The sequence below is a fragment of the Rhinopithecus bieti genome, unplaced genomic scaffold, assembly GCF_001698545.2.
Source record: "Rhinopithecus bieti isolate Rb0 unplaced genomic scaffold, ASM169854v2 scaffold_17829, whole genome shotgun sequence".
Lineage (NCBI taxonomy): Eukaryota > Metazoa > Chordata > Mammalia > Primates > Cercopithecidae > Rhinopithecus > Rhinopithecus bieti.
This window is the reverse complement of record NW_016809238.1, coordinates 290,671-318,158: the sequence shown is the minus strand read 5'-3', so window position 1 is coordinate 318,158 and position 27,488 is coordinate 290,671. Positions and strand designations below refer to the sequence as shown.

The 27,488-nt window shown below is 37.3% G+C and overlaps 1 protein-coding gene across 14 annotated transcripts in view; it reads left to right on the top strand.

The window, feature by feature from the left end:
- Positions 1 to 27,488, top strand: part of TMEM117 (transmembrane protein 117) — a 556,913-nt gene that overhangs the window by 449,326 nt on the left and 80,099 nt on the right. For 13 of the 14 annotated variants that reach the window (XM_017888972.1, XM_017888960.1, XM_017888964.1 and 10 more), the window contains one exon: positions 12,267 to 12,426. In XM_017888972.1, the coding sequence (XP_017744461.1) occupies positions 12,267 to 12,426 (160 nt within the window). Of the gene's footprint in view, positions 1 to 12,266; positions 12,427 to 17,952; positions 18,242 to 27,488 lie in introns of those variants that run through there. The other variant, XM_017888974.1, reaches the window with a different exon arrangement.

The window sequence follows — 27,488 nt, the reverse complement described above, 5'->3', positions numbered from 1 at the left end:
TTAATTATCCCATTTGTCAATTTTGGCTTTTGCTGCCGTTGCTTTTGGTGTTTTAGACATGAAGTCCTTGCCCATGCCTATGTCCTGAATGGTACTACCTAGATTTTCTTCTAGGGTTTTTATGGACTGTTCCCTGCCAGTCCTTGACAGTCTCTGTCAGCTTTACTCTTCAATGTTAAGTACTTCTGGATGATGATTTTACAATAGTATACTTATAATGAAAAATGAAAAGGAATGAAATCCTAGCTACAAACATAATAACAGGAGGGTAATATTCAAGTGCTTCCTATGAGAGGCATTGCAGTGCAGTGCTTATGACAAAAACTGTCATGAGTCAGCCTGGACTTGAACCATCTTGCATCATTTCTATCTTATATGTTATATAATTTATAAAGTATGTGTTATAAATTCGGTTTAATTATTGAAACTTTTTCTGTGATTCAGTTTCAGTACTTTTAAATAGGGTGGGATGGTATTGGGGTAGTAGTAAACATTACATAAGTTAATTTGCGGTTAGTTTGTGTAAAGACCTTATACCAGTGCTTGGCTTAAGTGCCGTATGTCTGAAACAGTAATTGGTATTATTACTATTTCCTTCATGACAGTTTTACAGAAAAGTGACTCTTTATATAACCCAACTAACTGAGCTCTGGTTCTTTCAAACTAATGGTTTTGGCTAAATTATCGTAGCATGGTAAAGTCTATCAATTTTACAAGAAGTGGCTCAGAAAAACAAATGGCATGCAATACATTTGCATCTGCAGTTATATCTACATAAGGCACTGAGCATAATTTTGGAGGTGATATGACCAATTAAAGTATTTTGCTCCCTCTTTTCTTTTTTCCATTCTCTTGAGATTTTATTTTAGGTCTTTTCTCTGAGCTGTATGCATTCATATTTAATGATTTCCATTTTTATTCCTTTTGGAGAATTAAATATTAAATATCAGACAGAATACCTCCTTTAATTTCCCTTTGGAGTAATAAGATGTTACCAGTAACTGTTTCCTGAGATCTGTAGCAATACCCTTTGTCAAAATGGAAGTACATTATAAAGCCGGAAAACCACTTATAAAGAGCTCTTAGAAAGAATATTTTATTTTGTATAAATATATCAAATAATGAAAACATCCAAGAGGTGAATTGGTGCTGATTTGGCCTCAGGAATCTCTCACACAAAATGTTACGATAAATTCTAATTACCAAAGTACTTATCAAATTATAAAAAAAGTTTTAATTACTAATTTTAATTACTTTATTCACAATGAGATTATTAGCATGAATAAGAATTACTCCCTTTTTCAGCTTTATTGAGGTATAATTAACAAAATTGCATATGTTTAAAGTACAGAACATGATTTGATATACCTATGCATATATCAACACAATCAAATTAATGAACATATTCATCATACATAGTTACCATTGTGTGTATATGTATGTACGCATGTGGTGAAGACACTCAATACCTACCTTGCTAGTGAATTTCAAGTAAAACTTCAGTATTATTAATTATAGTCACCCATGCTGGACATTAGATCCTCAGAACCTATTCGTTTTATAACTGAAAGTTTGTACATTTCAAACAACATCTCCCAATTTTCCCCACTCTTAATCCTTGATAACTGTTCTACTCTTTGCTTCTATGAGTTCTACTTTTTCAGATATCACATGTAAGTGATACCATACAGTATGGGTCTTTCTATATCTGGCTTATTTCATTTAGCATAATGTTCTTCAGGTACATCCACGTTGTTGCAAATGGAAGGATTTTGTCTCTTTTAAGGCTGAATGCTATCCCATTGTGTGTGTGTGTGTGTGTGTCTGTGTGTGTGTCTGTGTCTGTGTGTGTAACATTTTCTTTCTTCATTCATCCATTAACAGGTACTTAGGTTGTTCTACATCTTGTCTATTGTGAATAATGATGATATGAACAAGAGAGTGCAGATATCTAATCAAGATACTGACTTAACTGCCTTTAGATATATATTCAGAAGTGGAATTGCTGGATTGTATAGTAGTTCTATTTTTTTATTTTTTGAAGAACCTCCTTACTGTTTGCATACTTGCTGAATCAATTTACATTCCCATTCCCACTAACAATGTAAAAGGGATCTGTTTTTCTTTTTTCTTTTTCTTTCTTTTTTTTTTTTTTTTTTTTTTGAGATGGAGTCTCACTCTGTTGCCTAGGCTGGAGTGCAGTGGCACAATCTCAGCTCACTGCAACCTCCGCCTCTTGGGTTGAAGTGATTTTCCTGCCTCAGCCTCCTGAGTAGCTGGGATTTCAGTTGCCCATCACCATACCCAGCTAATTTTTTGTAGTCTTAATGGAGACAGGGTTTCACTATGACCAGGATGGTCTCGAACTCCTTCGTGATCCGCCTGCCTCAGCCTCCCAAAGTGCTGTGATTACGGCCACCACGCCTAGCCTAGGGATCCCTTTTCTTAACACCATCACCAACACTTGTTAGCCCTTGTCTTTTTGATAATAGCCATTCTAACAGTGATATGTCACTGTAGTTTTAATTTGCATTTCCCAGATGATTAGTGAGATAAAGCACCTTTTAATACACCTGTTGGGCATTTGTATGTTTTCTTTGGAAGAATGTTTATTGACATCCCTTGCCCATTTTCTAACCAGATTATTTCATTTTTTGCTATTAACTTGTATGAGTTCCTTATATATTTTTAATATTAACCCCTTGTCAGATTGTTTCTTTTGCAGTGCATAAGTTTCTTACTTTGATGTTATCCCATTTGCTTATTTTTTATTTTTTGCCTCTGCTTTTGGTGTCATATCCAAAAAAAATCATTGCCAATACGAATGTCAAGGAGCTTTTCCCCTGTTTTCTTGTAAGAGTTTTATGTTTTCAGGCCTTACATTTAAGTCTTTAATCCATTTTGAGTTAATATTTGTGTATGATGTAGCAGTCTGATTTCTCTTTTGCATATGGATATTCATTTATCACAATGCCATTCTGTTTGTATTCTTAGTGCTTTTGTCAAAGATTAGTTGACTGTCTATGTATGGGTTTATTTCTGGCTCTCTATTCTATTGGTCTATGTATCTCTTTTTTTATGCCAGTAGCATACTGTTTTGATTACTATAGCTTTGTAACATAATTTGAAATCAGAAGGTGTGATGCCTCCTGTTTTGTTCTTTTTTATTTTTTAAGGACAAATGTCTCTCTCTGTCACTGGAGCTGCAGTGCAATGGCTTAGTCATAGCTCACTGCAAACTCAAACTCCTGGACTCAAACAATCCTCCCACCTCAGCTTCTGGAGTTGCTGGGGCTATAAGCATGCACCATCATACCCAGCTAGTTATTAATTTTTTAATATAAAAACAAGATCTCACTATGTTACCAGGGTGGTCTGGAACTTCCAGTCTCAAGAGATCCTCCTACCTTGGTCTCCCAAAGCACTGATATTATAGGCATGAGCTACTGTGCCTGGCCCTGCTCTACTTTCCCAAGATTCATTTGGCTATTCACCATCTTCTGTAGTTTTATATTAATTTTTTAAAAGTTTTTCTGATTTCTTTGAAAAAATGACATTGGAATTTTTATAGGGATTACATTGAATCTGAAGATTTGTTTAGGTAATATGGACATTTTAACAGTATTAAGTATTCCCATCTCTGAAGATAGAAGTATTCCATTTATTTGTCTCTTCTTCAGTTTCTTTCATTAACATCTTACAATTTTCAGTGTACAATCTTTTACCTCTGGTTAAATTTATTCCCAAGAATTTTATTCTTTGTTATTCTTTTGTAAATGAGATTGTTTTGATTCTCTTTTAGATGATTTATTATTAGTATGTAGAAACACAGCTAACTTTTGCATGTTGATTTTTTGTCCTGCAACTTTACTCAATTTATTTATTAGTTCTAACAGTTTTGTCTTGTCTTGTTTTTTGTGGAGTCTTTAGGGTTTCCTGTATGTAAGATCATGTTATCTGCAATCAAAAACAGTTTAACTTTTACCCTTCTGAATTGGATATCTTTTATTTCATTTTCGTGTCTAATTGCTCTGACTAAACTTTCAGTACCATGTTAAATAGAAATGATGAGAGTGGGCATCTTTTCTTCTTCCTGATCTTACAGTAAAAGCTTTCATCTTTTCACTGTTAAGTACGATGTTGGTTGTGAGGTTGTTATATATAGCCTTAGTTCCGTTGAGGTACATTTCTTCTATACCTAATTAGTTGAGAGTTTTTATCATGGAATAATGTTGAATTTTATCAAATGCTTTCTCTGCATTTGAGATGATCATATGATTTGTATCCTTTATTCTCTTAATGTGATGCATCACATTTTTTTATTTGTGTAAGCTAACATATCCTTGCTTCCCAAGGATAAATGTCATTTGATCATGGTATTCGTTTAAAGTGCTATTAATGTGGTTTGATAACATTTTCTTAAAAATGTTTGCATTTATATTCATTAGGAATATTGACCTATAGTTTTCTTTTTTTTTTTATAGTATCCATATCTGGCTTTAGTATCAGAATAATGCTAGCTTCTTAAAATGAGTTTGGAGGTATCCTCTCCTTCTGAATTTTTAGAAGAATTTGAGAATGATTGATAATAATTCCTCTTTAAATCTCTGATATAATTCACTTGTGAAGCTATCAGGTTTTGGACTTTTCTTTAGAGGTTTTTGATTACTGATTCAATCACTTACTCATGATCGGTCTGTTCAGGTTTTCTGCTTCTTCATTATTCAGTCTTGGTAACTTGTATGTTTCTAGGAATTTATCCTTATTACAGGTTATCCAATTTGTTGGAATATTATTATCCAGAGTAGTCTCTTATGACCCTTTGTATTTCTGTGGTATCAGTTCTGATGTCTTCCCTTTTATTTATATTTTTATTTGAGTCCCTTCTTTTTTCTTGGTTGGTCTGGCTAAAAATTCATCAATTTTGTTTATGTTTTCAAAAAACCACGTTTTGGCTTTGTTGGTATTTCATTGTTTTTTAGTCTCTATTTGATTTATTTTTGCTCTGATCTTCGTTACATCCTGTCTTCCACTAACTTTGGCATTAGTTTGTTCTTCTTTTCCTAGTTCCTTGAGGTGTAAAATTTAGTGTTTTATTTGGAATCTTTCTTTATTCTTATTATAGGCAGTTATTATTATAAACTTCCCTCTTAGAACTGTATTTGCTGCATCTTATCAGTTTGGGTGTGTTCTGTTTTTATTTTTTGTTGCATCAAGATACTTTTGATTTCCCTTTTGATTTCTTTTTTGACCCATTGGTTGTTCAGGTAGCATGTTGTTTAATTTTCATATGCTTGTGAATTTTACAAAATCTTCCTGTTATTGATTCTAGTTTCATACCATTGTGGTCAGAAAGGATACTTGAGATGATTTCAATCTTTAAAAAATTTTTAAGCTCTGTTTTATGGTTTAACATATGATCTTATCCTGAAGAATGTTCCATGTGTGCTGGAGAAGAGGGTTCATTTTGCTGCTTCAGATGGAATGTTTTGAATATATTTGTTAGTCATTTGGTATATGGTGTTATTCAAGTCCATTGTTTGGTTGTTGATTTTGATCTGTGTGATCTATTCATTGTTGCAAATAGAAATTGAAGTCCCCTATTATTATTGTATTGCTGTCTCTTGTTTTCAGTTCTGTTAGTAGTTGTCTTGTATGTTTAGATGCCCTGGTACTGGATACATATATATTCGAAATTGTTACATTCTCTTTATATATTGACCTTTTTATTATATAATGACCTTCTTTGTTTCTTATAACAGATTTTGACTGAAAGTCCATTCTGTCTAATTTAAATATATCCACCCCTGCTGTCTTTTGGTTACTATTTGATTAGAATATCTTTTCCCATTCCTGCATTTCAGCTTATCAGTGTCCTTAAGACTAAACTGATGATGATCTTATAGGAAGCATATAATGGACTCTTGTTTTTGCTTTTTGAATCTATTCAGTCACTCTGCATTTTAAGATGAAAGAATATAATCCATTTATATTTAAACTAATTACTGATAGGTAAAGACTTATGACTTCCACTTTTTAAAATGTTTTGCTATTCTTCTGTTCCTTTCCTTGTCTCCTGCTGTATTCCTTTGTATTTTGATGATTTTCTAAAATCCTATATTTTAATTCCTTTCTTTTTGTCTTTTGTGTATCTACTAGAGGTTTTTTCTTTGTGGTTACGATGAGGCTTGCATAAATGATCTTATAACATTCCATTTTAAATTGATAAGAACTTGACTTCAGTTGCATACAAACATGCTACACTTTTATTCACCAGTCAACATTTTATGCTATTGATGTCACACTCTGCATCTCTTTAGATTGTATATCTTTAACAAATTAGTGTATCTATAGTTATTTTAATACTTTTTTTATGCTTTAAGTTCTAGGATACATGTGCACAACGTGCAGGTTTGCTCCATATATATACCTGTGCCATGTTGGTGTGCTGCACCCGTTAACTTGTCATTTACATTAGGTATATCTCCTAATGCTATCTCTCCCCCCTCCCCACCCCACTTTACTCTAAAGTTACAAGTGGTTTATATACAACTATTGCAATATTCTGAACTTGACTATATTTTAACTCTACTAGTGAATTTTATATATTCAGATATTTTATTTTGTCAATTAGTATCTTTTCAGTTCAATTTAGCATTAGTTTCTACCTTTAGCATTCTTTTAAAAGTCAGATCTAGTGGCAATGAATTCCCTTAGCCTCAGCTTCTGTGGAAAACTTCTTCTCTCTCCTACATTTCTGAAAGACAGCCTTGTTGGATATAGTATTCTATTTTAACTCTTCGTTTCCTCAACACTTTGAATATATCATTCCACTCTCTCTTGATTTTCAAGGTTTTTTATTGACATGTTCAGCAATAGTTTTATCAGGGTATCCTTCTTTGTGATGAGTCTGTTTTCTCTTGGTGCTTTAAAGTTTCCCTCTTTGTTTAAGACTTTTGTCAATTTGATCATAAAGTATTCCCTCTCCATCTGTGAGGAATACATTCTAAGATCCCCAGTGGATGCCTGAAACTGTGGATTGTACTGAATCCAATTGCCATCAGTTGGAACCTGTTTCTCTTCATGTCTTCTACAAATAAATTTAATGCCTTTTCCATCTTTGCTTATCACACATTGTGACCATAACTTCTGCAGTCGGAGGTGCAACAGCAAAACTAGTATGAATTTACATTTTTTCTTCTTAATTTCATGGGTAGAAGATTTGTTCTTACCATGGATCTTGGGAAACTCAGCAGACCATTTTTTTTCTTTCTTTATTAAGTCAAGAGCTTTCACCTTTTCACTTGATGGCTTCTCTTTGGCATATCCAAATTGCCAGGATCACTACTCTTGTGCTTTGGAGCCATTATTAAGTAAAATAAGTATTACTTGAACACAAACTGCAATACCACAACAGTCAATCTGATAACAGATGGCTACTAAGTGACTAAATGACTGGTAGCATACTCAGTGTCAATATGCTGGAAAAGGGATAATCTACATCCTGGACAAGAAAGAGCACGATAGAGTAAGATTTCATCACTCTGCTCAGAACAGAATCCAATATAAAACTTGTGAATTGTTGATTTCTGGAATTTTCCATCTAGTATTTTCAAACTGTGTTTGATTGACTGTAGGTAAATGAAAGCATTGAAAGTGAAACCATAGATATAGGGGAACTACTGTAATGTGACTCAGAAAATATTCTCTGAATGGGTCCTTCTTTAGATTATTTGAGCTTCATGAATTTGGATGTCTATATCCCTCTGGGATGTTTTCAGGCATTATTTCTTTAAGCCTTCTGTTTCTTTCTTTCTCTCTTCTCCTGTGACTTACATAAATCATGTATTTATTATCTTGATGGTACCCATAGGTTAGTATTCTCTCTTTCTATATATATTGTCTTTATTTATTTTTTTGAGAGAGAGTCTTGCTCTGTCACCCAGACTGGAGTTCAGTGGTGTGATCTTGGCTCACTGCAACCTTTGCCTCATGGGTTCAAGTGATTCTCCTGCCTCAGCCTCCCGAGTAGCTGGGACTACAGGTGCAGGCCACTATGCCTGGCTGATTTTCTTTTTTTCCTTTTAAGAGACAGGGTTTCACTGTGTTGCCCAAGCTGGTCTCAAACTCCTGACCTCAAGCAATCCACCTGCCTTGACCTCCCAAAGTGCTGGGATTACAGGCATGAGCCACTTGGCCTAGTATACTGTCTTTACTCTTTTTTCATTATCATTCCTGTAACTGGCTAATTTCATGTGACCTGTCTTTAAGTTTGATATTTTTTTCTGCGTGATTAAATATGATATTATAACTCTCTTTTGAATTTTTTCAGTTCTGTTATTGTATTCTTCAATCCAGGATTTCTGGGTTTTTTTAATGGTTTCTGTTTTTTATTAACTTCTAATTTTGTTCATGCATTCTTTTTCTGATTTCATTTAGTTGTCTGTTTCCTTTTCCATCCCATTGATCTTCTTTAATATGATTGTTTTGAATTCTCTGTCACACAGTTCATAGATCTCAATTTCTTTGGGGTTGTTACTGACACTTACTACTTTCCTTTTGTGGTGTCTTGTTTATCTGATTCTTTATTATCTGTGTAGCTTTGCATTTGTGTCTGCATTTGAAGGAACAAATACCTGTTCAAGTCTTTACAGATTGGCTTTGGTGGATATGGATCTTCTCCTATAGTGTTCCCAGCCTGTTAGGATTTCTTGTGGGATCACAGTCGACTGGAATTTTAACTGGGTCACGTGACTTTTGCTGGTTCTTACAAGGAGCACGAGTGTATATGAATCCTGTCTGGTCTCAAGACGGATTGGACTTTGGGCAGTAGAACTGACACTAGGGCAAGGATGTGCTTTAGATTCTACAGTTGGCTCCACAGATGGTAGACCTGTTACCAGGTATGCTATTCGATGTCTTTCTCTCCAGGTTCTTAGGAGGGCTTCCACTGGGTCACTAGGTGGATCCTTGGTCAGGCAGAACTGGTCCTGGACTATGGTTGAGAGGGGCTAGAACTGAGTTACAGGGGGTGCTTCAGGGTCCACAGCTGAGTTCAGTGTTTTTAGATCTCTCTGCAGGGTCACAGACAAATGTACCTCCTGCCAGGTTCTTGACTGGAAAAGACTGCCCCTGACTACAGCCGAGCAGGGCTGGAGCTGGGTCACAGGTCTACTGCAGGATCTATATTCAGCCTGAGGCCCATTTCTGGGAGCATGGATGAGCATGTTTTCTATAAAGTCCCTTGTTGGGCAGAACTGCTCTCAGATCACAGCTGAGAGAAGCTGGAACAACGTTAAAGGGCTTTTTCAGCATCTACAGTGGGACCAAAGTTGGTGGGACTGCCACCAGGGCATGAATGGGCATATCTCCTGGCAGGTCCCTGTGTGGGCAGAAATGCTCTCAGACTACAGGTGAGAATGGCTAGAGCTGAATTACAGGGCATCTTTAGGGTCCACAGCTGGGGCTGAGATCAGCAGGTCTGTTGTACAAAGTGCATGTGGGCATGACTCCTCCCTCATTCCTTGGTGGATGATTCTGGTGGCAGGATGAAGGCCAAATGGAGCTGTAGCCAAGTTCACAGGGCGATGAGGCTGTTTCTGGGTCTGTATCCAGGACCACTGTCCATAAGCCTGGGGACTGGGTATAGGCCTGCCCTCTCAGACAGCCCTGATCAGTCTTGGACTTAGTATCTGAATCCTAAAGCTAGAAAAAGGCACTTTTGTCCATAAATAGCTGCCAAATTATTGTTCTGTTGGAGGATATGAGTAAGGATCTCCTAGTATGCTATCTTGCTGACTCCTAGAATAGTTCCTTTATAAATATTGTAATAGATGAGGTTTCAATTGCTCAGCAGACACTTAATTCCAAACTTCTAGACTTTCACACCTAAAAATGTGAATAAATATTTAATTTTACAGTATCAGTTTACATTTTTAGACCTATGAAGTAACATTAGAGTATTCTTCTTGATCAACTGTCTTTACTAAAGGAAGTTCCAGGTGAAAATGCAGTAATGATATTAAAAATATCACACAGGCTCTGAACAATAGATTACATACTGGCCATAGAACTAGAGTGAGGTACTAGAGTACCCTTGTTTCACCAGAGGTTAACCAGGCAGTGCTGGACAACAGGGAGGTGAGACGCTCTGTGCAGGAGGCTGGGGAGGCAGACAGTGGGACATGAGAAAATTGGGGCCCCAACTATTTACCAACCTATACAGCCATATGAGTGCATCCTCTAAAGTGTTTATATTTATAGCATCCTTGTGGGAAATGCACTTGAAAAACCAAGAATGATGAGAAAATATCCTTGTTACCCAAAAAACTTTGAATAATAATCAATATTTATTCTTCATTGAGGTTGTTATATTCCTTCTTGAAAAGAGAAATTGTGGTGATTTCATTCAGAGTTGTTTGAGGTTTCTCAAGCTCAAGAAAACAAAATCAAAAACACATAGACTTAACCTGGAGAAAATTTTGCTTAAGTCCCACTATTCTTATTATATAATAGTTGCAATTTCTATCTATTGAGTTATAATAATTAGTTAGAACTTCTCCCATACTTATTTAATTCCTTTGAATTTCTGTGGTCAGAGTTACTCTATACCATAGCAGGAGACAGTCTGTACTTTTTATTTTAGAGGTCAATGGAGTCAATTCTTTTGAAAGTTTGCAATTTTAATAAACTAATGAGTTTTTAATAGGAATGTTTATTTTCTAAATTTTAAAAATAATGTATCTTTCCATTCATGAGGAGAAAAAATATAAGAAACATTCTTTATATCCATTGTACTCAAAGTAAACTTGCTTCAAATAAGAAATTATGAAAAGGAAAACCAAATTTTTGGTTTAGGGGTTTATACTATGTACAATTGAGAAGAGAATTCTATGAAGATTCATATTTTTTTATGAATTTTAATTATTATAAGACATTAGAGGGCAAAAACACTTTTGTTAATTGCCAAAATGGGTATGTGTTCTACAATGTTATTTCACCTCGATGTTTTTTCTTCTGTTTTCCTTTATTTCCTTTTTCTTTCTTGCATTTTTATCTGATTAAGTTAATTTCAAATAATTGTTTTTTTTCTTCTTATAATTCTAAACAATATCTAGCCATCAATGTAGCCCTGAAAAGCACAGGCTTGACTACATTATGGACAATTCTCTGGCAGATTAAATTTTCATCACACACATTTCAGATCTACTTTAAAAGTCAGCATTAAAGACTAATTTGAGTAATTTTCTAAAAATGCTTTATTTTCAACTAAGCCTCATTGAACTCCATCTGTGTATACTTATGCAAGATTTTATGGGGGCTAAAAAGATAGATAAGAGAAAATGTCAGGCTCCTAGTATCTTATAGCAGGGAGTAGGTGCTCTGACATGGAGAGAGGTCACTGGACCACAAGCCATGGATGATATGTGTCCTATGAGAACAAGCTACATTATTGGCTTTTAGAGGTGGTCCCTGTATGGAGCTTATCAAGTCTTGGAGATGGTGATGAGTCTGGTGTAAATATCCCTCCCTTTTGTAGAAGGATAATGGAATCCAAAGATTTCCTCACCCATTCACTGTCTGCCTTATCTTCTTACATTGCATGTCCACTATGCTTGGTAAACAATGTACAGGTTTACTAAGAGCTACACACAGTGTTTTCTTGGGACACTTACTGCACTAACCAAAGTCATTTTTAAAATTGTTGTTAATTATTTGTTCCATAATTATTTTCTTAATGTTCTTTAGGGAAAATCTTGAAAGAGATGCTATTATAACTTTTCCTAATTGCTTTTCAAAGAAGGCATTTAATTTTTTTTTTTTTTTTTGAGATGGAATCTCTCTCTGTCACCCAGACTGGAGCACAGTGGTGCAATCTGGGCTCACTACAACCTCCACCTCCCAGGTTCAAGCGATTCTCCAGCCTCAGCCTCCCAAGTAGCTGGGACTACAGGCGCACACCACTCCATTTGGCTATTTTTTTTTTTTTTTTTTTTTTTAGTAGAGACAGGGCTTCACCATGTTGGCCAGGCTGGTCTCGAGCTCCTGACCTCAGGTGATCCGCCCGCCTTGGGCTCCCAAAGTGCTGGGACTACAGGCATGAGCCACCATGCCCGGCCAACCTTTTTTATCTTCCTTTTGGCTTGTATACCTTAGGGTAGGTACTTACCAAGGGGCAGACATTTAATACAACACAGATAACATGCACTCTCTAGTATCTATATTTTATGCCTTATGTTCTTTAATGAGTGTCTTGTTCTTTACAGGACAGTTCTTTTTACTCTGACGTCTGTGGTTGTACTTGTGATTACAACGGACTGGATCAGCTGGGACAAGCTGAATCGGGGATTTTTGCCCAGTGATGAAGTTTCCAGAGCATTCCTTGCTTCTTTTATCTTGGTCTTTGACCTCCTTATTGTGATGCAGGTAAGCGTGTTTCCCTCCCCTAACCGAAGCCGCTGCATGCTCTGTTCCCAGTATAACAAACAGGATATGGCAGCAGGCTCCATAAATCTAAATAAGTACAGCATTTACAATTACTATTAATGGGGCCTTCTCTGTTTATATTTTCAGCTGTTGTACTGGGAGGAAAGCCAATTGGACTTTTATAAGAGGGGCACCAAAAATGTATTTTATGAACATTGCAAGGTGGGCCCCTAGAAACCATATAGCACGTTGGTATTTTCTGCCTAGGCTTTAGGGGGAAAAAACACACTCAGAAACAAAAACCAAAAACCCTGTCATATAGTAAATGGAAAGCTGCAGACATGAGGATGATATAAAAGCAGCAAAGCAGGGAAAAGCAATTGTCAAAGCAACTCGGGGTTTTATAGCAGTTGAAATGGAGTGATGTAAAAATTCTTTTCTGGTTATGGAAATTGTTACTTTCTTTCAGTATTCACCAGAGATCATTCCATTTTCATGTAAACCATATTTTTGCCCTGCTTAGCAACAGATTTTTCATACAATAGCATCACACTAACCAGTGTTACTCATGTAATCTGGTGTGACCGTTTGGGGTTTTAGGAATATTCTTTTGAATGGGACAGAAAGAGACACTTGCTATTTCTTGGCATTTTATCTTGCTCATTAAATATCCATCCATTTGTTAGACATTTTCTTATTGCTTTCATCAGGCAATTTTTTTTTCCTCCTGAGGCATTGTGAGTCACCAGTCTAAAGACTATGATTACTGAAGGAATACTCCATTGTATTCTGAATTTATGTGAGATTTCACAGGATAGCAGATTGATTTTCTCATTTCTAAAGGCAAAAAGAAGCTTTTATGAGAGATATTCAGTGTTGTCTCAAAAGAGAATAGCAGTTTATTGATTGATTTTTTTAAATTTGTTAAATAATATATCTTGGGCGTTAGGTTCAAGATGGTTCTTTGAGTATATGACTATTTTAATAGCCAATGTTTTAAAATACACTATCTTTTTAAAAAATTATTTGAAGAGATAAAACGGAGTATTTTGTCGCATTTGAAAATTGATAAATTTCTTATTTCGTGAAATAGCAATGGAAAAAGCTTTCCAATCTGACTTTGAGTCGGACAGCATTGGCAGGTTCTAGATCTGTCTCTCACTAAGCTGTAGGACGTTCCATGGATATCTACAGAATTGAATTTTTAGCACTTACGCAATAATGTATCATGCATTACTTATAAAAAGCTATTCTTCTATTTCCTAACTAATATAATTCCTCATATAAAATGTCCACATTGGCCAAATAGCCTACTGACACCTCTCTGAACACATCTTAAAGTCAATGGTATTAGTAGCCAAGTAGACTATTGTCTAATTGAATTTGCTTACATTCATAGATTTGAGAGCATAAATTCTTTGATTGTCCATTACCATCCTCATGCTTCTACTCTATTTGTATAAGTTTTAAGTATTCTTCCAATAAGTTCACTAAAATCAAGGACTTCAAGTGGGAAAATATAACACTGTAATTTACAGATGTTATGGATTCATTCAAAAACTGCTTAATAAAGACAGATGGAAGAAAGAAAGGATAGTCAGGATTTACATAGGCAGAGTCAGCAAAGGGGAAGGGAAAGATATTCTAGATGAAAAAATATCATAACAATGTAAAATGTCAGTAACGTGCTAAAGTGTTCAGAGAGTAGAGCACCAACTGACCGACGATGAAGAGTTTATGCTGAGGAATATTTAAGTTTGGACCATTTTGGCTGCAAGTAGCAATAAACCTGCCAAGCTAATTTAATCAAAGGAGGAAGGTATTGCTGCATTTTAGGGATATCCTACCCAATTCAAGAGGAGGGATGTAGTTGCCTCTAGGAACACATGAAAGCAGAGACCAGGGTGTAACAGGGAATCCAGACTTAGCCTTTATTTTTTGTCTCTTAACTTTTTTATTTCTGCCTTCTCTTTTTTTTCTCTTATTGTAAAGCAGTCTTTCCAGGTTTCTCGTTGAAATGGAAGCAAATGGCTACTGCCAGCACCTCAGAGTGCAACCATCCTTTCTCTAGCTGTCAGGCCTGATTCTGGATTTCCTAGGAAGGAATTGCAGGAACTCACGGACTCAGCGTGGGAGGCTATGGCGATGAGTTCATCTGAAAGAAAAGGGGAGAGAGGTTGGGCTATAAACTCCAAATTAATAGGTTTCTAATATAAAGATGAGTAAAAAATTAGCCCCCAAATTTAGGTCTCTTAACTTCTTCTTTTCTCTCTCCCATAACACTAAGTCAGCTAGCCAGGCCTACTGATTTATCTTTCTCTATGCCTTTAATACCATTCTTCTTTCTCATTTCCTTGCCACCATTCCAGTCTTGACTCCCTTCTATACTATTGTAAAGTAATCTCCTATGGACCTTCTGCCATCACACGTCCACGTCCCTTTGTACCGTATGCCCTATGCAGCTCTTCTTTACAACCTTCCAGTTGGAAATATCATGTTGTACACTTCTCAGCCCTAGATATTGTCCATGACTTCTCATTGTTCAAGAGGAGTCCAGCCTCTGGGAGCTCTCTGAGTGCCTTCCATGATCTGGCCCTGAATCTGTCTTCTCCCATGTCTTCTATGCTCTAGTTCCACCCAGATCAAAGTATTTGCTGCAGGGCACTTACCCACAGAACACTTATTCCCCAGTGTCAGAAGTCTCTTGTTCCTCTACAAATTGTGCCTTTTCTGTTCTGCTCATTTAGATCCTACCATTGGAGACCATTTCAACTCTCTCTTCATTAAAGCCACGTGATCACATCCTCTTCAGAACTCCTGTAGCACTTTTTACCTAAACTGCAAATCAACATGTCACTTTTTCCTTATAACTCTTCATATCCCTGGTGCTTCCCAAGCAAAGTTCCTTACACTGGCAGGATTAGGCCCAGAGTAATAACTGCTTGATGAGGATAAAGAAGTGACAGCTCAGCACTGAGTCTTCTGCAAACTGTATCCCTCTTTGTGAGCATCATGTAGAAGTTATAGAAACTAGTACATGTGGTAAGAGAGTTAATTTAACGAAATAGAGCCCCAGAAAGCATATGTACTCAAGACATTTGAAAATAGATAAGGCAAATATCCTAGCAAGTTCACAACCAACTAAGCTGTGTTCTAATTCATCCCATATTTACATATTTCAGATGAAAGAAAAATAAAGAAGTAAAATTAGTGTCACTAAAACACCTGTCCTTATTATAATTATTTAAATGATTTGAAAGTAATCGATCTTAGGTTTTCTATTGGTAGGAAAATTCCACTTATACTATAGAAAGGTATTTTATATATATTTTTTTTTTTCTTTTTTTTTTTCTTCTTGAGACAGAGTTTCACTCTTGTTGCCCAGGCTGGAGTGCAATGGCGCGATCTCAGCTCACTGCAACCTCCGCCTCCTGGGTTCAAGCGATTCTCCTGCCTCAGTAGCTGGGATTACAGGCATGCACCACCACACCTGGCTAATTTTGTATTATTATTTTTTTTTTTTTAGTAGAGATGGGGTTTCTCCATGTTGGTCAGGCTGCTCTCAAACTCCCAACCTCAGCTGATCCACCCACCTTGGTCTCCCAAAGTGCTGGGATTACAGGCATGAGCCACTGTGCCTGGTTGGCATTGTAATTTTTTAAAAAAGAAACCATTATAATTTGGTGCTACTTTTTCTGAATTTTTTTTATTTATTTTTTTTTGTATTTTTTATTTTTATTTTTTGAGACAGGGTCTCTCTCTGTCACCCAGGCTGCGAGTGCAGTGGCGCGATCTCGGCTCACTGCAAGCTCCGCCTCCCGGGGTTCACGCCATCTCCTGCCTCAGGCCTCCGGGAGCTAGCTGGGATACAGGCGCCCGACCCTCGCCCGGGCTAGTTTTTTGTATTTTTTTTAGTAAGATGGGCGTTTCACATTGCTTAGGCCAGGATGCTTTTCTGAAGTTTTTTTAATATGTTTTTAATAAAATTAGCAGGTAGTTTCTGCTGAATACTTTTAGAGAAAGTAAATCATCAATTTTATAGATAGTTACTACATAGGATTTTTCTGCCTTTATTATTGTATCACATTTTTTCTGTGGTTTTAGTAAACTCACTAGAACTAGGGCATAAACAGATACCAGCAAAATGTAATGTGACTCATACATGCTACATACAGGACACAAGAAATAAATTGTAGAGAAAACTGTCTTCTAAGGAAAACCTTATCTCAGTTTCTATTAAGTATTTGTAATTATGTCATTTGATTTATATATATATATATATATCCCTTTATTTCTTTGCATAAGCATTTGATTTGTGGCATACGCCACCCACCTACTATCTTTGCTAGGTTAAGGAAAAGATTTGGGTAATGGATACCCTAAAAGTGCCGACTTCACCACTACACAATCTATCTGTGTATGAAAATTAAACTTGTACCCCATAAATTTACACAATTTTTAAAAGAAGAGTTAAAATATGTTTGTAAACAAAGGAAAAAAGTGGGACAAATGGAGGAAAATATCCAAATAGAACCTTCCAGTGATTGTCCCCCCATAGGAGCATGAAATTTAACAACAATCCATATAAGAAAGCACCTCCATAAGAACCAAAAATCAGATGAATGATCACAGTACTTGGTTTTAACATTATATTAAGGAAAGAGGCACTGAAGAGGGTAGGAGAGACAGTCTTGAATTGCTGATACCTCTCTTCCCCCATCCCCCAGCGGTGGCCACGTGGCACAGAGAGAATCTATGTGCTTAGGGGAGGGAGAGCACAGTGACTGTGGGACTTTGCATTGGAACTTAGTGCTGCCTGTCATAGCAGAATGCAACACAGGGCAAAATTCAGCTGGTACACATAGAGAGCATTTAGACCAGCCCTAGCCAGAGGGGAATTTCTGGTAGCTTCCCAACTGCAGGCTAAAGTGCTTTGGGATCCCATATAAATTTGAAAGGCAGTCTAGGCCATAAGGACTTGGAATTTCTTGGCTAGTCCTTGTGCTATGCTGAGCTTGGAGGCAGTGGACTTTGTGTCATGCAACCTAGTGAGACACCAGCCAGGGTGGCCAAGGGAATGCTTGAACCACTCCACCTTCAATCTCTAGCAGTACAGCTCACAGCTCCAGGACAGACTCCTTTCCTCTGCTTCAGGAGAGGAGAGGAGAGAGTAAAGAGGACTTTGTCTTACAACTTGGATACTAGCTTACCACAGTAGACTAGGGCACCAGGCAGAGTCCTGAGGCCCCCATTTCAGGTTTTGCCTCTGGACAACATTTCTGGGCCAGAAGGAAACCCACTGACTTGAAGGGAAGGACTCCATCCTGGCAGGATTCATCACCCACTGTCTAAAGGGCCCTTGGGCCTTAAATGAACATAAGGAGTAACCAGGCAGCCTTGGGTGACATCCAGGGCCATGCTGGTTTCAGGTGAAACCCAAACATCCCCACCTGTGGTGGCCATGGTGAAATATTCCTTCTACTTGAGGAAAGCACAGTGAAGAGTAAAGGGGACTTTGTCTTGCAGGTTGGGTACCAGCTCAGCCACCGTGGGGCAGAGCACAGAGTTGGCTCCTGAGGTCCCTGACTCCAGGCCTTGGCTCCTAAATGGCATGTCTGGACTCATCCTGGGCCAGATGGGGGCCCATTCCTGAAAGGAGAGAGCCAGGCCTGGCAGCATTTACCATAAGCTGACTAAACAGCCATTGGATCTTGTGTGAACATCAGCAGTAGCCAGGCAGTACTTGCCATGGGCCTAGGGCAGTGATAACCATGAGAAAAGACTCTTCCTTCTCAACATTTGCTTTGGCAACGAATTTATAAGTCCCCAAAAGCAATTTCAACAAAGAAATTGACAAGTGAGACCTAATTAAACAAAAGAGCTTTTGTACAGAAAAGAAATAGGAGAGTAAAAGACAACCCACAGTATTGGAGAAAATATCTGCAAACTATGCATCCAACAGAGGTCTAACATCCAGAATTTAAAAGACACTTGAACAACTCAACAAGCAAAAAACAGATAATCCCATCTAAAATTGGGCAAAAGAACATGAACAGACATCTCTCAAAAAAAAAAAAAAAAGAAAAAGAAAAAAGACAAGCAGCCAACAAGCATATGAAAAAATACTCATCATCACTAATCATCAGATAAATGCAAATCAAAACTGCGGTGACATACCATCTCACACCTGTCAGTCTGACCTATTATAAAAATGATTAAAAAGAATAACAGACACTGGCAGGGCTGCAGAGAAAAGGGAATGCTTATGCACTAATGGTGGGAATGTAAATTGTTCGGCCACTGTGGAAAGCAGTTTGGAGATCTCTCAAAGAGCTTAAACAGAACTACCATTCAACCCAGCAATCCCATTACTGAGTATATACCCAAAGGAAAAGAAGTTGTTCTACCAAAAAGACACATGCACACATATGTTCATCCAGCCTAGGTGCCCATCAGCAGTAGATCAGGTAAAGAAAATGTGGTACCTATACACCATGGCATACTATACAGCCATGAAAAAGAATGAAATGATGTCCTTTGCAGCAACATGGATTCATCTGGAGGCCATCATCCTAAGTGAATTAACAGAGGAACAGAAAACCAAATACCACATGTTCTCATCTATAAATGAGAGCTAAACATTGAGTACAGGTGAACATAAAAATGGGAACTACAGACACTGGGGACTACTGGAGAGGGCAGAAGGGGAGAGGGGAATGAACTGAAAAACTACCCATCAGGTACTATGCTTTCTACTGGGCAACATGGTCATCCATACCCCAATTCTTAGCATCACATAATATACCCATGTAACAATCCTGCACTTGGACCCCCTGAATCTATAATAAAATCAGAAATTATTTTAAAAAGATAAAGAAAAAAATGGAAAGCAGGTGATAGACCTAGCAGAAATCTACTCATATTTCTATATCAATACATACAAATATATGTGTGCCTATATGCATAGATATATATGTGCAGATGTGGTTGTGTGTGTGTGTGTGTCTGTGTAATATCTTAGATTTATGTGCATCAAGTTCATAACAGAAGCTGAATAGAGGAGAGACTATTAAAAAGAATAAGAAAGTTTCAAAGATCAAGTTTTGGATCCTCACACTATTGGTGTCTTTCAACACTTCTCCCTCTTATAATTTATCTAAGTACCTGCTTGTTACCTGTGTATACACATACCTCCTGTAATGTGTAAGCTCCTTGAGGAGAGGAAATGTTTTATCAGTTTTTTCATTCCCACAGCATGGTTAGTGCATTGCAGTTTTACCATAAATATTTTGCTTTGTGAAAGAACAAAGAAATTAATGTAACATTATTTCACATGCACCAAATAATGTGATTTTTCAAGAGGTGAAATACCAACAGCAGGAGAATGAACTATCAATAATATTACATTTGGTCATTTTCACTGAAGTATGATCTTACAGTAATTAACTATCTAAATAAAAATCTGAATGAATTGCAGTTAGGTGTTAAAAAGCACTCTTTGGTATAGTCAAAAGGCACTTGGAGAGAAGTGATATTTCCTGAAAAGCAATTCTTTTTTTTTTTTTATTTTTTTTTTTTTTTTATCTTTTAAGTTCTAGGGTACATGTGCATAACGTGCAGGTTTGTTACATATGTATACTTGTGCCATGTTGGTGTGCTGCACCCATCAACTCGTCAGCACCCATGAACTCGTCTTTTACATCAGGTATAACTCCCAATGCAATCCCTCCCCACTCCCCCCTCCCCATGATAGGTCCCGGTCTTAATGCACTGAAAAAATCATCATGAAAATTGCATTCCACAAACATTTCACTGTGTAACAGATTTAAAGTGTGTTTGTTTTCTGTTTTGTGCATGGCTTTCAGAAGTAGGATGACTACTTTAAAAATAGACATTGTGACTCTTGGTAGACTTTATTTTAAAACTCCATTGACTTGACTTTCGTAGAGCATTTCCTTTGAGGTCACAGTTGTGGAAAGTGGATTCAGTCATTTCAGAACATGTGGCAGAGCAACAAGCATAAACCTATGTTGATTAAATAGCCATGATGTTTTAACAAGTGAGAATATATTTTCAAGATAAGTTATTCCAACTAGTTACGTTTACAGGCTACTTAGAAAGAAAGATTTGTTTAAATATTTGTCCACTAGATTTAACATCTCCTTGAGCTTTGGGAATATTTTATATAACTTCTTCAAAGTATTTTAAGCTCCTCCTTACATGTGTTTAACATCTTCATTTTTCCTTACTTAAGGAAAAATACTATTTGAAAACACAATGGTGCTGGCTTCTGTTATAGGGTCCCAAGTGGTGACATGGAATAAAGGGCTTATCACTTAGGTAATACCTGGATTAACCATAAATGCCTACTCTCTTCATGGTATGTGCTTAAGGGGTTAAATCTCAACTTTATTTACTCTCACCATTTTTCCATTCCCTCATTACTGCTAGTACAGTGGGGAGACAGACTGTTTAGGGAGAATCACGGAGGGGGACCACATTATGTTTATTAGCAGTCCTGGCAACAGATCTCCAAATAGTAGACAGACTTAACACAGTGAGTTTGTCCATACAGACGGAAGGAGTCCAGCCAAGTGGGTAGTCTGCATGAAGTGCCAAGGAAGATGTCCTGACAGGTGGCCCATGGAATCAGAGGAATTTGGCAGAAGGTAATAGTGAGCTGGAGGCATTGGGTTTATCAGGCAAAAACTTTTAGGATTCAATCATGGGTACTGGAGTGACAAACACATTCACTTGAAAATGAAACTAATAGTCTGGTTAGCATATGATATAGATGACAGTTGAAACTGACAGTAAATTCTGTGAGGGATTATCGTGAATGGGAGAGATCACTCTAGTCTTTATGTATAACGTGGAAAGAATGTAGTTTAAAGGAATTATAAGATTTGGTTAAGTGGAGAATAGAGACATTCCAGTTTTATCCCAATTTAAAGTAAAATGCTTCCGTCCCTGAGCTATTCGTTAAAAAGACAGCTAGAACATGATTTAAAAACTGGAAAGATAAATTCTATACTACTGCACATGGGCAGGAATTTTTTCAAAGCCATGCTGAAGCTGCAAGATATAACTCATTTGCATTTGTATTTTGCCAATGAATGTGCTTTTTCTTATAATTAGAGTTTGACTATCACTGTGAAAAGGATATTTCAGCCCTATCCCTCACTCTCATCTTTGTATGTGTGTCAATGTTGGCCCTGGAAGTCCTGTGTAGTAGTTGCTACTTGTCATTGTCCTTCTTGTACCCAGTAAAAAAAAGTGCAGCATTGAAGACTGACACATTCAGCCATGCTATTAGCACCCAAACTCAGAGCATGGCTATACTTCAGGTCAGAATTGTATAGGTGATGCTAAATGCAAGCTATGGTGCAAGCTTTTCCCAGATCTGATGACTGATCTTTGTAACTTTTTTTTTTTTTGAGACGGAGTCTTGTTCTGTCACCCAGGCTGGAGTGCAGTGGTGCCATCTCGGCTCACTGCAAGCTCCGCCTTCCGGGTTCACGCCATTCTCCTGCCCCAAGCTCCTGTGTAGCTGGGACTACAGGCACCCACCACCATACCTGGCTAATTTTTTTTGTACTTTTAGTAGAGACGGGGTTTCACCATGTTGGTTGGCCAGAATGGTCTCAATCCCTCGACCTCATGATCTGCCTGCCTCCGCCTCCCAAAGTGCTAGGATTACAGATGTCAGCCATCGTGCCCGGCCTATAACTATTTTTAATGGATGGTTTCAGGGATATGAAGTATTTCTATGGGCTCCTCTATGAACTTTTTAAGTTACAATGATAAAGCTAAGGAAAAAATTGCAAAAGAACTTTGTAGGCAATGGAATCATGGAAGCCAGTATAACAATCCTCTGTAATTCAGAGCATTCATTTTAAACTCATGCCTAAAATAAGAAATGAAAAAGAACTATTGTTAGACCGACAAGTTCATTAATATCATAAAGTCATGAAATTTTAGAGCAGGAGGAAAATTTAGGATCACTTTTTCATATCTTGAGTTTTACAGCTGAAGCCCAGGGAGGTTCTTTAACTTGCCTAAGGTCATAAAGTCAGTCAGTGACAGGACCTGATGTAGAAGCTGGGTCTTCTGAACCCCTACCCACTACCCCAATGGGCAGTTTCTAAGTCAAGGTTTGTTAACTCTGGAGTTGAACATGAAAAGGCACGTTGGAGAATGTTGTCCAAGAGGCTCAGTGTCAAGTCTAGTTAGATTAAATATGGAATCCATAACAGGAGACCAGAATGAGAACACTGCACAGTGAAATGAGGAACAGGCTACTAAGAAGGGCAGAATGGTGCAGTGAAAACACTACTGGACTAAAAATAAGACAGGAGTTGAGGGAGAGAAGAATTCAAAAAAACTAAAAGGCCAACATTCATTGAGCACTTATTATGTGCTGGGCACTGTCCTGGATGCTTAGATGTACTTTATTTCGTTTAATCTTACAAAATCTTCCAATAAGGATAATATTATTAATATTATCTATAATTTTACAAATGAGAAGAAAATGAGAATTCCCTAAGGCACACAGATGCAGTCTGGATTCAGCAGAAAGATAATTAAAAAAAAAAAATCTGTCCGACTTCAAAGACCATACTTTTTTTTCATAACTCATTGTACTATTGTGCATATAAAATGAAATAATATACTGTATACAATGTTGAAAACAAAGCACATTGCAGGTGACAGGAAGTTTAGTGAGTGATGGGAACACTCTTGCAATAGACTAAAGTCAGGGCTGCATAGTTCTTAGTGGCAGTGTGACCTTAGTTAAGTCAGTTTGTTTCTAGGAATCCACTTTTCTCATTGATAGCATGACAGTTTTTTCCCTCCTCTTGTTACAAGATTTTTTTGTGATGGTCAGATTTTTTTAAAAGGCTTGAAGTATGATGTTTTTGCATGTCAAAAGTACATAATATGGATGGAAGAAAATTAGTTGAAAAAAATTTCAGTTATTCTTTGAATTACAATTGATCATTCAGATCTTCATTGGTTTTAACTAAGAAAAACTATAGTAATATGATGGTATATCAAGAATTTGGAGTAGGAGAAACCATGTAGCCATAACCTACAAATAGAGGCATACTCTAAGGCAATGATTCTCACTGTTACCTGATCATAAGAATCACTGGGGGCAGGGCACAGTGGCTCACGCCTGTAATTCCAGCACTTTGGGAGGCCGAGGCAGGTGGATCACATGAGGTCAGGGGTTCAAGACCAGCCTGACCAACATGGAGAAACCCCATCTCTACTAAAAATACAAAATTAGCTAGGCATGGTGGCACAAGCCTGTAATCACAGCTGCTCTGGAGGCTGAGGCAGGAGAATAGCTTGAACCCTGGAGGCAGAGGTTGGGGTGAGTCAATATTGCGCCATTACACTCCAGCCTGAGTAACAAGAACGAAACTCCGTCACACACACACACACACACACACACACACACACACACACAATCACCAGAACCTTTACAAAGATGTGAGTTCTTTGGATCAGGAGAGCTCCAGAAGTTTCTTGTTTAGTAAGTGGGTAATGGTGCCTGGGAATATGTTCTTTTAAATCATTACTGATGATTCTTGCCATCATAGTTACCTGCATTAGAATCACCTGGGTTCTGCTTAAAAATGGAGATTCTTGGATCTTCCTCTTACTAGTATGAGAATCAGTAGGGGATTCTGCCTGGAAATATGAGTTTAAAATTAGACTGTGATTTCCCAGCTCTCATGTAACTCTGGTAATAAGTGAATGTTTGCTATTGCTTTGATCAGATGGCTGTACATGATAGAACTGCAAGAAAATTCTAAACTGCCAGATGATAGTCTCAATTTATTGCATTTGAAGAAGTTTGGGGAATTGTTCAGAATTTTGAATTTCTCCTATAAAACTATATCACTACTGTTGTGTATTTGTGGAAAGCTGAAAATAAAACTAAACGTATTCTTGATATTTTCTCTAATTTTATGTGTGTGTGTATATACATGTGTATACATATATGTATGCTGAAAACGATATTTATATCTGAGAGATTACCCTTTGTTCAAGCTTTGTTTGATTTCAGTAGCTGAGTACATTCATTTGGCAAGTCGAATAAGGTCTAAAGCTGACAAACAGCAGGAAATCAGGGAGGTACATATATCTCAGTTTTATAACAAAATAAATTTACACACAAAAATGTGTCTAGAAAAAAGATAAGTAGTTGTTTATAATCCCTTCCTGGGCCTTCTAAAGAGGTGAATACCAAGAAAGATCTTTTGTTTTAATGAATAAGGTGGTGGGTATAGATGCAAATTGGAGAAGCTCAGGAACCTAGTTGAGTATTCCTGCCTATGCAGAAGGTTGAAAAGACTTATTATGGGGAAAGAAAGGGAGGACATAGAGATGACAGCTGCCACAGCCAACAGAAATTGTAACAGAGAGGATTTTCAAAACAGTTTTGCAAAAAAAAAAAAAAAAAACAGTTTTGCTCTATGTGCATCAATGTTACATCCTATATCAGCATTCAGCTTCCTAATAAAATTTTCAGTTAATTTATTTTAATATATATATATATATATATATATATATATATATATAATTTTTTTTTCTCCCATTTCTTTGGCTTTGATGACCAGGTCAGTCCTCCTTCTTTACATCCAGATGGTTTCTGGTTTTTTTTTTTATGGGCAAGGCCAGGGTAAAGAAAAGTTCCATGGAGGCCAAGGTACATTATTTTTATAAATTAATTTCAACTTTTCAGGCCAGGCAGCAGTGGCTCACACCTGTAAATCCAGCACTTTGGGAGCCGAGGCAGCCAGATCACGAGGTCAGGAGATTGAGACCTCCTGGCTAACACGGTAAAACCCCATCTCTACTAAAAAAATTTCAAAAAGTTGCTGGGCATGGTGGCAGGTGCCTGTAGTCCCAGCTACCTGGGAGGCTGAGACAGGAGAGTGGCGTGAACCTGAGAGGCAGAGCTTGCAGTGAGCCGAGATCGCGCCATTGCACTCCAGCCTGGGCGACAGAGCGAGACTCCTTCTCAATAATAATAATATAATAATAATAATAATAACTTTGACTTTTATTTGAGATTCAGGAGGTACTTGTGCAGGTTTATTACATGAGTATATTGTGTGATGCAGATGTTGATGAATGATCCTATGAGTGATCACAGAATGATGATCCTATCACCTATGGTATGCATAATCCTATCATCCAGGTAGTGAGCATAGTACCCAATAAGTAGTTTTTCAATTTTTCAGCCCTTGTCCCTTCCCTTCCCTCGCTAGTAATCCTCGGTATCTCTTGTTGCCATCTTTTTGTCCATATGTACCCAATGTTTAGCTCCTGCTTGTAAGTGAGAACATGCAGGATGTGGTTTTCTGTTCCTATGTTAATTCACTTAGGATGACGGCCTTCAGATGAATCTATGTTGCTGCAAAGGACATGATTTTGTTCTTTTTCATGGCTGTGTAATATTCCAGGTTATACATGCATAACATTTTCTTTATCCAACCCACCGCTGATGGGCCCTCAGACTGATTCCATGTCTTTGCTATTGTGAATAGCACTATGATACACATGTGAGTACACATGTCTTTTTGGTGATGGAATGATTTATTTTTCATTGGGTATATACCCAGTGATATGATTGCTGAGTTGAATGGTAGTTCTGTTTAAGTTCCTTGAGAAATCTCCAAACTGCTTTCCAAAGGGGCTGAACTAATTTACATTCCTACCATCAGTACATAAACATTCCCTTTTCTCTGCAGCTTCATCAGCATCTATTATTTATTTTTATAATAGCCATTCTGACAGGTGTGAGATGGTATCTCATTGTGGTTTTGATTTGCATTTCTCTGATGATTAGTGATGATGAGCATTTTTTCATATGCTCGTTGACTCCTTGTATGTCTTTTTAAAATTATTATTATTATACTTTAAGTTCTAGGGTACATATGTACAATGTGCAGGTTTGTTATATATGTATACATGGGCCATGTTGGTGTGCTGCATCCATTAACTCGTCATTTACATTAGGTATATCTCCTAATGCTATCCCTACCCACCCCCAACAATAGGACCCAGTGTGTGATGATCCCCTTACTGTCTCCAAGTGATCTCTTTGTTCAGTTCCCACCTATGAGTGAGAACATGCGGTATTTGGTTTTCTGTTCTTGCAATAGTTTGCTGAGAATGATGGTTTCCAGCTGCATCCATGTCCCTGCAAAGGAGGCAAACTCATCCTTTTTTATGGCTGCATAGTATTCCGTGGTGTATATGTGCCACATTTTCTTAATCCAGTCTGTCACTGATGGACATTTGGGTTGATTCCAAGTCTTTGCTATTGTGAATAGTGCTGCAATAAACATATGTGTGCATGTGTCTTTACAGCAGCATGACTTATAATCCTTTGGGTATATCCCCAGTAATGGGATGGCTGGGTCAAATGGTATTTCTAGTTCCAGATCCTTGAGGAATCGCCACACTGTTTTCCACAATGGTTGAACTGGTTTACAGTCCTACCAACAGTATAGAAGTGTTCCTATTTCTCCACATCCTCTCCAGTACCTGCTGTTTCCTGATATTTTAATGACTGCCATTCTAACTGGTGTGAGATGGTATCTCATTGTGGTTTTGATTTGCATTTCTCTGATGGCCAGTGATGATGAGCATTTTTTCATGTGCCTGTTGGCTGTATGAATGTCTTCTTTTGAGAAGTGTCTGTTCATATCCTTTGCCCACTTTTTGATGGGGTTGTTTATTTTTTTCTTGTAAAATTGATTGAGTTCTTTATAGGTTCTGGATATTAGCCCTTTGTCAGAGGGACAATGAGTAGATTGCAAAAATTTTCTCCCATTCTATAGGTTGCCTGTTCACTCTGATGATGGTTTATTTTGCTGTTCAGAAGCTCTTTAGTTTAATTAGATCCCATGTGTCAATTTTGGCTTTTGTTGCTGTTGCTTTTGGTGTCTTAAATATGAAGTCCTTGCCCATGCCTATGTCCTGAATGGTATTACCTAGGATTTCTTCTAGGGTTTTTACGGTATTAGGTCTAACATTTA